This window comes from Lytechinus variegatus, chromosome 13, assembly GCF_018143015.1.
Source record: "Lytechinus variegatus isolate NC3 chromosome 13, Lvar_3.0, whole genome shotgun sequence".
Lineage (NCBI taxonomy): Eukaryota > Metazoa > Echinodermata > Echinoidea > Temnopleuroida > Toxopneustidae > Lytechinus > Lytechinus variegatus.
The window spans coordinates 21,989,786-22,002,644 of NC_054752.1; the positions used below are offsets into that span (position 1 = coordinate 21,989,786).

At 38.0% G+C, this 12,859-nt stretch overlaps 1 protein-coding gene across 1 annotated transcript; it reads left to right on the forward strand.

The window, feature by feature from the left end:
* The first annotated feature begins 2,748 nt into the window (after window positions 1-2,748).
* LOC121426336 lies at window positions 2,749-11,080 on the forward strand. Its single transcript, XM_041622604.1, has 5 exons — window positions 2,749-2,942; window positions 6,132-6,746; window positions 7,403-7,499; window positions 8,100-8,239; window positions 8,981-11,080. The coding sequence occupies exons 2-5, from the start codon at window positions 6,213-6,215 to the stop codon at window positions 9,293-9,295; spliced, it is 1,086 nt and encodes a 361-aa protein (XP_041478538.1). The 5' UTR covers window positions 2,749-2,942; window positions 6,132-6,212; the 3' UTR covers window positions 9,296-11,080.
* The last annotated feature ends 1,779 nt before the right edge of the window (window positions 11,081-12,859 follow it).

Sequence of the window (12,859 nt, forward strand, 5' to 3'; positions counted from 1 at the left end):
GGATCGCATACTTGAGTAGAGATATGTATCAGATATCACCTTCCTGTCAGTGTGAATGATTCGTGTAATCAATCTTAGATGTCCTCGTTCCAATGTTGCTTTAGAACCATCTTTTCGGCGTACATTCAATTAAGAGAAAATGGGGGGGGTACAGCGCTATGCGGGTATGGGGGCGATCGCTCCCATGACATTTCAAGTAGTGAATGGGGGAAAAGAGAATACAGGGGGGAAAAGAAGAAGAGGAAGAAAAGTGAAGAGAGGAGAAAGAAGAGAATACAGATAGCGACATTACCATATGAAAACAAACATTTTCTTACTACTGAACGCCACACCATGTCTCAATAATATAAAGCATTTCTACATCGACTTCATTCGTCAGGCAAACCACGGGCGTGATAATATTAAACACGTTAAAGGCAATACGGTGTAAAATGTACAAAAGAAAATTGAAAAAGAACATTGGATAAACGTTTATTGGCCACCTTGGTAGGATTATAAACAAACAACATAAAATAATGATGACACTACTACTACTACTACTACTACTGATAATAATAATAGTGATGAAATATAGCATGAAAAGAAAACATAATTAATTCACCCTAGCATGAAAGAGGATTTCCTTTTGCTTGCCATTGTGAATTTATTATATTAGATGTACAAAAAGATTTACATATCAAAATCATTTATTTGGACCTCCCTTGATGATCACTATTATATATTTATGTATACATCGAAAGTTGGTTTTAAAAAAAATCTGGAAAATAAGACAAACATTATAGTTTTCACGATGGGGAGGATTATTAATCACATTTATTGTTTTTTATTGAATATTATTTTTTGCACCAAAATAATATCCTTGCTTAATTTCAAGTTCATCCATGAGCTATGGATGATAACAGAGTATAATATGTATTTGTTACGTACAATTTGCGGATAAAACTTTCCAACTTCTTTTCTTTTTTAAGCCCTGTCCTCTAACAAATTTCCGTTTTCACAAGGAAAAGTGTGAAATATGTGATAATATATATATAATATATTTTTGTTTTATATATTTATGTCAAATCATTTTTTTAATCGATCTTCGTTATAAAAGGCCATAATTTCGCTCGCTCACGATGTTTATGCCCCCAACCCAAGCGTAATGTTTTACCCCCTCAATTTTGTTTGGGTCTTAACACCGTTGTTTTGAATTCGATGAATTTGTGCTTTTAATTATGAAAAGCAAAAGGTTACAAAAAATACGTTTACTTTTTACCGGGTAGGGCGTAGATACAGGGGCCTGTGAGACACGAGCACCAACACATTAATTTCTTGTGCCCCAGCTGTCTTTCCCCGGATTAAGAAGGGAGCAACGTTAAAGGTCAAGTCCACGTCAGAAAAATGTTGACTTGAATCAATAGAGAAAAAATCAAACAAGCACAATGCTGAAGATTTCATCAAAATCGGATGTAAAATAAGAAAGTTATGATATTTCAAAGTTTTGCTTATTTTGAACAAAACAGTTATGAACGAGCCAGTTACATCCAAATGAGAGAGTCGATGATGTCACTCACTCACTATTTCTTTTGTTTTGTATTGTTTGAATTATACAATATTTCAATTTTTACGAATTTGACGATTAGGACTTCCTTGCCTGAAGCACAAAATGTTAAAATAATGGAATTCCACGTGTTCAGGGATGAATGAAACTTCATTTCACATGACATTGAGGAGAAAATCAAAATATTTCATATTTCAATCAATAAAAAAACAAAAGAAATATTGAGTGAATGACATCATCGACTCTCTCATTATTTTGGATGTAGCTGGCTGGTTCTCATAACTGTTTTTGTGAAATGAAGCGAAACTTTGAAATGTCATAACTTTATTATTTTACATCCGATTTTGATGAAATTTTCAGTGTTATGCCTGTTGATTTTTTCTCTTTTTATTCAAATCAAGTTTTTGTTGGGGTGGACTTGTCCTTTAACAAAGCAAGAGAAAAGCTCAGCCACTTGTCACGCGGAAATTAAAATAAAAGTTAAAGAGCTATACAAAAATGAAGAAAATTATCTAAATTTCGTCAGTGAAATTGTCAAAATCAATATGTTTCATTTTTTTCTTAATATGAATTAAGCTCGTTTCACTAGCGTGCAGATGGGGTTTCGGGGCTCATGGACCCCAAAGATATTCATTACCAAGAAAAAGGGACAAAAAAGTTAGGAAAGGAAAATGGGGGAAAGTATGATTGAATATTTAGTAAAAATCTATCATAAAATTTTGCATTAAGAAGGTCAGAAGTTTTACTTCCTCGAAGTGGTTGGTCGCAGCATTTAATAAATTTTTACTCCATATGCTATTTCTGGCCCCCTCAAAAAAATGGGTCGTTGCGCGCGCTCCCGACTGGTTTCAATGTTTTTTCGTTCACCTCTAAACTTCCTCGCGCTCCCGACTGGTTTCAATGTTTTTTCGTTCACCTCTAAACTTCCTCTAAACTTTCTCCATTGTTCCGATCTGCCAGAGGCACAAATTCAAGAGTTTGACCTCTCGAAAGCACATTTGTGACCCTAAAATTTGGGTCAAATTGAGCGGTTTTTCATTGAGAAAGGATCGTGGGTGATTCTATTATTCCGAAAAGGGTTTATCGTGCTTTTAACAGCGCTTGTTCGGCATGTTCGGGAATTGTCCTTACGTTACGACTCACCGCCCCGCTTGTCAGCTTGCGATCCATTGTTATTCGCTCCGCTACACAATGGACGAGTCTGCACTGCTTCGCCGTTGCTATGGTCCGTAACTACGATCAACAGGTATACCCTAAACCCCTCCTTCATACAGGACCCCATGCGAAGCACGAAATATACACATCCCGTATTTTGAGGGACAGCATGTACAACGCGTACCGTCGAATACATAAAGAATTGACTTAAAACTAGATCTAAATGCCATTTTCTTCAATCGAGGTAAGACATCAACTTTTCTATTTTAATTGCATGTGTATAATTTATATTCTGTTCTAAGGAAGTCATATAGGATACTTGTTGTATGACCTCATTTAACGTTGCTATCATCTCTACATGTTTTCGAGTATGTACATGTAGTGTACATCTACTTCATTATCAAAATGTTATTTTTTGTTATTAATTTCTTATATTTCGAATTCATATAGAATTTGGTCCATTTTTTGTATCAATTTGGATCGCTTTGATCATTTTGGGCATTATCTTTTCGGAAACAATGCAATCCATAATTCATATCGAGGTCTCAATTGGACTTCAGATCAATTCTTCTTCCTCCTCCGTTAGCTTCTGAGATCAGCAGAGATAGCACATGTAACTTAGTATGTATTGTAAGAGAGGTCAGTCAGAGAAGGTAGATGCATACAGCAGATGACTACATGTGGGATTCAAGTGCAGACATGGGCGGAAATCTCTCCCAAAAGGTAGGGGAGGGGTCGGACAATTTGACAAGCGCAAAAAAATGGTGATGACCTGAAATTTAAAGTTATTTCGACAAAAATAAATTTGACAAGCAAAAAAAAAGAGTTATAATCCCAAGAGTTCATCTCGTCCTAAAATACATGCTTTATTTCGATTTTGAATGATGTATTTCTTATAATCATAAAAAACCACAAACAAATAGTAGGGGGGGGGGACATTTGATATTCTGTCCCCCCCCCCGGGATTTCCGCCCATGAGTGTAGATAATTATGATGATGAGGAACACCAACGTAACTGTCGACTTTGTCGTATGGTTCGATATCCGTAAAAAAAATCACGTACCCTACTTTATCCTAAATACATCAGCTATAGATAGCCAAAATATATCTTACAAATTATCCTTCCATATGTTATTTTAGCCAAGATTCCAAGAAGTACTTTGAAATTAATGTACTATCATTTTTGGATCTACATGTACATCGCCCCCATCATCATGCACTCTATTCTTTTCCTCTGTATTATTCGTATCTAACTATCCGTATAGCTGACGTTATTCTCTATACATTATACATAGTTTTAATATCCTTTCGTAAGTAAATGCGTTTAAAAACCTTTATGCATGTTGGGTACTCATCTCTGACAAGTCAATGACTTTTTATGACCCCCACCCCCAAATAAGTCTGCGGATTGGTTTTGAAAGTAGAGGAACTTCTATACATTTTCACTTTTTTGTACACGATTTTTGAAAAATTAGGGATGGAAGCCTACCCCCTCCCGGTTACGCGGCCCCTGTGCCCTATTATGGTGATGTTCATATCATGGGAAGTATATATATATGCTCATAGGTGTAGTTGGTACATGCTCATACTACCTACATTGTACTGTATTCATGTTTGTCATATTATTTCAACGTGTTTTAAAGTATGAAAATAGAAGCTCAATTAATCAAATTATAGAGCACTCTAAAACATGTTCCAGGGCGCTGCATATTTTGATTTTACCCCGGGGACTTGGCGTGTGCACCTTCAGCAATTCAATTCCATTCAAGAACATTTAAATGAATTCAGTCGAATGTATATATGCACAGGTCTTTTAATATTTCATGCACGATTTACGTGATTCCAGCTGTATTTGAAATCCTCGCTGCCGTGGTAGTTATGGTGCGTTTACTGATTTGAATAAAAAAAAAACGTTTTGGATTCTAGTAATTATAAAGATTATATTGTATTATGGAAGGCACTAGCGGATCCAGGGGGGGGGGGGACATCCGGCCCGTGCCGCCCCCACCCCCCCTTGAGAAGCAAAATCGAAATTTCTAATGTAAAAAAAAACAATAAAACAGAAGTGTCTCTTCCCTTTTGAAAGGTGTCGGGGCACCCCACCCCAAATATACTCTTTTTACTTATTACATGAATGAGCTTTTCAAAATGTTCATATCATATCTATAGTTTTCCTTTCCTGTTTGCCTTTTCATTCCATTTTTCAGATATGAATATTGATTTTGAAATAATCTTCCCATTTTTGGAGGGGTGGAGGCTCGCTTGCTATAAGCTCGTGATTTTTTCGAGGAAAAAATGCAATGATTGTAGTCATCTATTTATTTCAAATAAAAGCAGCATACGAATAAACAAAGTCAAACCATCAAAAAGTAACAAGCAAAACCAGGCCCATGAACCTATACTGGTTCAAGGTAGGTTGAAATGTATATAATCTAATGTATTTAAATTGGTGCATTATACCCATTTGCCGTACAAAAAATTCATATACAATTAAAACCAAGTTGCAAAACTTGGACAGGCAATGTATTTGCAATCCTTGCACACAGTTATCACAGAGTCCGGGTTCAAATATTTACTTTTCACGGTGTGGTGGGTTTGTATTGACGATGCTTGACAACATAAACATGATCGCAACAATTAGTATTAATGTGTCTGTCTGATGGGGTTCTTCTTCCGTTGATTGAGTATGTTTAAACATTAATTAATCTAGTTCCTCAGCAAAGGGGGTCCAGCCACCCCACCCCCAATCCCCTATAACAAATTGAACATCCATGTCAAACGTACTTTCACCACAGATCTATAAGTTGGTTTTATTGTTTCCTTGTAGATACTATTCTGTTGGATCCCCCCCCCCCCAGCTAACTTAATATCATCTTGACCCCCTGACCCCTTATTTCCGTGTCTTAAAAATACCCCATAACCGCCTGTCTATACTATTCCCGGATACTATTGTGCCACTGATGTATCAAAAAGCATACATCCGGTCACTTTTTTACGCCTGCCATATATGCTTTTAATCTTGATGTAATAGACTATTACCTGTCCTTGTACATGTACATGTATTTACCTTTACACTGAATTATACAGTCATTTTGTTCCATGGCACGTTGCAAACAATAATCATGTCACCAGTATTGTCCAATTTTAGGAAAACAAATGGAGTGTGAAAGCAAACTTACATCTAAGTTTTCTCAGTTGCAGTTAAGGAGTGAATTACATGCTTCATATAATGACAAATAGTGTTTTCAAACGGATTAATGATGTATTCACTAAGTTCCATTACGACATGATTTATTAATTATGATCGTGCCAACTGCTAGGCCTACTCCCATCATTTGCCGTCTGAGTATCACTAATTGCCAATCAAACCAACAAAAAATTTAAAATAATAAGCTCTTCTTTGATTTCCATTTACCATCTCCATTTTCTGCAGCTGTTAAGTCCTCATCTTTACGGAACAATCTACCTCGTTGTCTCAAAGCTTCACTGAAGACCGACAACCCAGAAGGACGCCATGACAATGGTGCATTCAAGAAGCGCTGTTCCTGGGACCAAGTCCAAGCGGCTTGGTCCAACTGCCGACCGAGCAATAACGGGAGGCCATCACCGAACAACCTCGGTCTTGAACCACGGTGCGGTGACCCTCAGTGACAAGTCCAAGTACCAAGCCGGGCAGGACCTTTTGGTGACAAGAAGCGACTCTTACCTGATCCGTCCTCCCGAGAAACTGGACGACATCTGGAAGAGGCCGCCACCCGATTTCACCCTGCAGAGATACATGCCCAAACCGCCGAAACGTAACACGCGCGAATCGATGCAGCCTTGGCGCTGGGGAACCTTTCCCGGAGAGAAGAAGGTTGACCAGACCACGACAGAGAAGCCCACCGTGACACTGCCGAAGATCTTACAGCCGCCGCGACCGAGGAGCAGGAAGATCCTCACGAGGTTCAATATCCCAGACTCGGACCAAGCGAGGAAAGAAGCCGTAAAGACACTTGTACATCCCAAGGAGAAGTTTGAGAATCCTCAACCGCATGACTTCAGACAGGTAAGCATCGGATTAGGTAGTTATCCTGCGGAGCATTTCATGAATTAAATAGTCAGTGATTTCTATCGACAACTGTTATAAGCTACTGAAATCCTTGCATCTGATTGGCTCAGATCAAGTTTGTCAGTGACTTTCTGACAAGACGCTTCATGAAATACTCACCACATGGTGAAAGTCTTTTTTTCTGGGGGGCGTTTAGGGGTTGGGTTGGAGGCTGAATGGCATCTTTTGGCTGGAGAAATGAACCATGATCTTGTGGACTTGTCTAAAGATCGTTTCAATTATTTTAGTTTGAGCCACTCTAAATTTTTGAAATAAATTATTTTTTTATAATCTGGGCCAGGTGAAAATTTGAATGTCATGTATAGCAAATCAGCTCTTATAGATTATTTCAAACTCAAATTCGGATTTATCTCTAGGCACTCTTAGAATATAGAAAACAAATTTTAAAAATAAATGTGTTCTTAAAAAAAGATTTAACAAAGTAAACAAATCGTCCCTGACGACACTCCTATAAGAGTAATGAAATACAGTGCCCCCCCCCCGCGTTCACTCGTCTTCATATGGTTCGTTCCGTCTCGTTATGAAAGTGAATTAGGCGTCATATAAAGCATAAATATATTGATCATCATTTTGTTTTGTTTATTTTTTCTTAGTATCCGCCCCTCGGCCCTCTTGGTTTACCCGAGTTTTTAACAGCCAGCGACAAGGATCCTTACAATATAAAGTTTAAAACAGACAATATAGATATAGGTAAGTCAACCAACTGAATATTATTTATTTTCCCTTCCCCTTTGCTGTATTCTATTCAAACTCTCCTTACCGTTACATGATGAAATACGAGGGGATCTATTTCTTTAGTTTGATTTTTTTCACTGGGGCAAGAAAAAAAGATTATAGAAATAAGCATAGTAAAAATAATATTTTATCAGAACATTATCAATGCCAGCTTATAAACGTAACTATTTTCGCTCGCCAATAATCACCATTATATTCAACTCCATAATCATCAGTAACCATGGTAACTGTTATCATCTCCTTGATTATCTCTTTCATTATCACCATCATCATAACCATTATCACCCCCACCAACCCCACCATCATCATCACTACCCCTCCTCCACACACACCAACATGAAAATCTTCATCATCGCCATCATCTTCAGTCATCACATCGTTAAACCATCGCCGATGCGTCGTCAAAGTCATCAACATCTGTATCATCATCATCAGCTTCAGCAAAAATAACGACTTACTGAAGACTGTATATAAATATGTATTAAAAACTACCCGTAGATCCAGTTAATTCCTTTTCTTTCTCACATGTTTCTGTCTGATATTTTTTTCTTACAGTGTATGGCCTTCCTCCTCCACTTTCGGACCGGTTTAATGGTATCCAGATGGGCCAAGACGTTCTCAAACAACCTCCAAAATTCGAACAACACTTACACCATCCGAAGGGCAAGTGGCCGTCGCCATCCGGAGAATTCTCGGTAAAAAGTCACCCCTTTTCTTTGGTCATTATCATAATTCTTCTCTTTCTTTCTTTCCACTCCTTCCCATTCTCCATCCTTCTTGTAATTATTTTTATTTAGTATTCGTCTTTTTCTTCGTCGTCTTCATCATCATCATCACCATCATCACCATCTACTACTACTCTTCGGTAGTATTACGGTAGTATTGTAATTATTGTTATTTACTGGTATCCTCATTATCGTCATCATTATTAATGATCGGTTATTCAGCATACGGTAATCTCCCATGAGTCCCATCTGTAATGGACATAAAATATTCTCTGCCTTAAGTATAAAGGGAATATGAAATTCCATAGTTACGAACCAAACAGTTTGGGAAGGTGAGTCCATCATTTAAAGAGAAAAAAATGATGTTGAAATAAAAAGATCACTGAATATTTATTTTATTTTTCTAATTGTATCTATTTGTTTTATTTATTTATTCTTTTGGGGATGGGGTTAAATTTGTCATTCAAAATATATGGAATTTATCGACATCTGTATTGTACGTGATTATGACATTGTGGTTGATGAATAAAACACTTAAACACCCTAAAAATATCACCGTCTTTCCCACCGTCATTCACACAAAAATCAGTATCATCAAATAACGTCGTGGTTGAACTTCTTAATTTGCTCAAACAAGGCTACCTCTTTTTCGACCAGGTGTTACCTGTCTTAATAACGTGCCCCTCTCTCTGTTTTGCATTCAATCCATAGCGATATCGAGCGCGCAATCGATCACCAACCACGGTTCTCATGGACAACGTCGAGGATACCCTTACCAAGAAGTGGGCGCTCGAGAAGCAGGAGCGTCTCCGGCGAAAGAAGGAGAGAGAGGAAGCGGAAAAGAAACTCATTTTCGAAGAGAAGGTCGCCAAGGAAGTAGCCAAAGTGTCCAAGAAGACCAAAGACCTTGAGGCAAGGGACAATGAATTTGGTGCGTGGCATGATCACTTTCATATGAAGAACAGTCGCGGTCGTGGAGGAAGTCCGTATAGCACGATATCCAGCGATATATCGAGCGATTTATGATGATCGGTAGAACAGTCCTGGTCTTGGATATAGAACGTATAGTACCATAACCAGCAATATGATGACCATTAACAGCTAGAATAATGTCGAGGTGTTGCAATTGGTCCATTGGTCTGGGATGTCTACACAATGCCTTTAAGTTTAATCAATGCCAATATTACCCTCTGAAAACTAGAGATTCCCCCTGTTCAAAATGCTAGTCAAGACCATCATGAGTGGAGCGTTTCATGGCATGATTTGTCGGACGATATTTCGACAAGTCCTCTTTCACCGGACAGTTACCATAGTAACGGTGCTCCTCAGCCAATCAAGATCAAGGATTTTTTAAACCTACATAGTTGTCAGACACCCGGATCACATGTACACAAGGCGATGGATGATTTCCACTTCAAGTTCGGTGTTTATCTTTCCCTATTGGTCATTTTAGGTCACTTTATTCCAGTATGATAGCACCAAACATAATTGCAACATTGATTGGTGAGGAGTTTTTACCTGATTGCTAAGAAAGCATGAATGTTTTTAAGCAAGAATCCAGAGGACCGTCGGCTTAAGGTCCCCTCCGAAGGACCTGGTAATGAGGATTAATGCCTTACCAAAGGGCACTAGGGCACCAAGTGGGAGTCGAACCCGGGTCACCGGAATACGAATCCCCCGCTCTACCGACTGAGCTATCGCGCCTCCGTAATTATGTAGATGGTCCTCCGATGAAGCTTACAATGTGTTGAACTGTCAATAATGCGATTTGAGCCATGTTTGTAAAAAAAAAACACAAATTACGGGATTTGAAGCTGGAGAAGACAATCAAGACTCTGCTTCCAACACCAGCAATGACTCTACACCGAACTTGAAATCACCCAATACCGGAGATATAGATGTGTTAGGATTCAACGATGTGTTAGCAGGGTGTGATGATTGGCAGGGTATGATTTCCGGATGATTCGAACAAGCGTGGATGTAATTATTTTACCGTACTTATCGTATGGCGAGAGTTAAAGTTGCCTGCTCGCACCCAGGAGGTGCAGGTCAAATTTTAACCAACCTATATGAAATTTATGTTTGTTAAAATATGAACTTACTAACTGTTGGTGAAGAACCAAGCTGCATGCAAAATTTAACTGACAGCTCGTCAGTTCATATCTTAACCAACGATTTGGTTGATTTAAAAAGATTCGGCGAGTGCATTAACCTTCCTGTAGCCGGACAAGTCACCTACCCTCAAACAATGATTGAGACCATGGACCTATTGATAGGTCCATGGTGAGACATACTACACACTAATTGTATGCATGTGGCACGCACTTATTAATGACACGGAAAGGCCTGTAAAGTTACTTCAAAACTATGCAAACTTTGATACAAAATATTTATTACAAATTTTTTTTTGCAATTTCGTGCAATTTTTGCTTCATTGATATGTTTTATTGGTTATTATATTTCTGTTTTTTATAAACAAAAAAAAAGTGGTAATGAAAAACAAATCCAATTTAAGTTGGAGAAATATCAGAATGATGCTTGTTAACAATAGTATTCCTTAACCAGCTTTGAGTCGCATGTTGTCCATTAAACGTTTCATTGCCCAAACATCGTTGGTCATTAGAATAAACTTTTGATAAGTGAAAACAGTTCACTATCTTTTGTTTCTCATTGACCTATAGTTGTCCAGGGAATAATTGCCGCACACAAGTCATCATTGAACACGCATGTGCCCAAATCAAGCAATCCGGAAAATAGTTAACAATGCAGATGTAAAATTTGCTCAACTGTTGGAAAAATATGACCGACAATTGACCAGCATTTTAGTTGCACAGTCCAATCGGTATTACCCCGTATCCCCTCATATGTGCAATTTTCGTAATTAATTGCAAATACTTATTTTGGGGCATTTTCATTATTCATCTAAATGTAAATATAATGTTATTTGAATTGTATGTATATACAGAGTATACGTATCTGAAATAAATTGGTGAATGCCAACAAATCAAAATAATAATCTCCATCAATGCTGTTTCGATCGTGTTACTTTACGTCTTGCGCCATCATAGTTCGGAGGAAAAAAAGGTGTAATGAATATAGAACAACTGTTCTTTTCACTTTCAGGCGTAAAGGGGAACAGTGAAAATTTGAGATTGAGAAATTGAAGGGGCTAAACCCTGCTCATGGTGTGTTCACGACGTGTTCACAGTGAGTTCATAGTGAATTCACAGTGTGTATACAGTGTGTTCTCAATGTATTTTCAATGTGTTCACAATGTAGTTCACAATCATGTTTGATTTGAGCCTTTTTATCAGCGTGAACCACAAGTAGGCCACCACGTGAACAAACAGTGAACACTTACACTGTCGAGGTGTCGACAGTGTGAAATTATGTCCACACTTCTCAATTTGAGCATTCCAACAGTATGAATGACATTCACATATTCCACAATGTGTACACACACACACATACTGCAAACAATTGCCTCGTCCACTATGTGAGCAAACTGAACACTACACCGTCGAGGTGACCAGCCGTAGCGTAACAGGCGGGGGCAATCTCGCCCCCCCCCCCGGCAGATTTCACCGGGGGGTGGGGGAAAGGAGAAAAGGGAGAAAAGGAGAAAGGGAAATAAAGAAAGAAAAGTAGGTAAGGGAAAATGTGAAGAGAAAGGGAAAGAAAGAGAGAACATAAATAGGGAAAATGGAAGGAAAGAAGAACATTTGCGAAAGTACAAAGTATCCTGAAATACTCCTACATTACCATGGTTAGCAAGAGAGGGATATAAAATAAAAAAAGATATTACCCAATGGCACGGGCAAGAATGGCGGGAAAAGGGGACAAAAGAGGCAAAAGGAAACGGGAAATGAAGGTAAAGCCAAAAGATAAAATTTGAAGATCAGAATATGAAGAAAATGGACAAGAAAAAAAGAGAAGAACTTAATAACACGACCGGGCTGCCGAGGATTGAAAAATATAAAGAACGGGAAGGAAGGAGGCCGGTGTCTATTATAAGCTTGCTAAATTTGATGCAATAATGTTCGCATTCTGGACAAAAATCCTCATCAAGGGCTAATTATATCCCTTGTATCATTGTATATTATGTCCTAACGTATAAGTAAAGCTTTTCGCTGGCAAGATTTACCGTAGAAAGCCTCTTAATGTTTACTTTGGCTAAATTTCCTAAGTTACTATCACATAAGTAGAATTTAATTTAAAAAAAAAAACATTTTAAAAAGCCAATTTTTTCTGGTTCGCTTCGCTCGCTGGCGACTTTTACAAATGTTTTCCACATTTGCTATGTTGTGCTACCTCAAAATATTTCGTTTATTATCCGCAACTGCGTTCATTTTATGTGTTGTGCATGTACCCGCGATTTGATAAAACAGTGGCCATTTGAGATAAGTAAATTATCTGTTCATTATGAATGGCCTGAAAGAGTATATTCTCTCGAAAAATTTGATAACATATATATGTGTTATAATACGTCTTCACGCTTGGATGATCACAAGGTGTTCTTTGCAGTGATGTAAATTTTGATTTGCCCCAAAGTAAGGCAAGACTGCAATGAATGAATCGAGATGTCAGTAT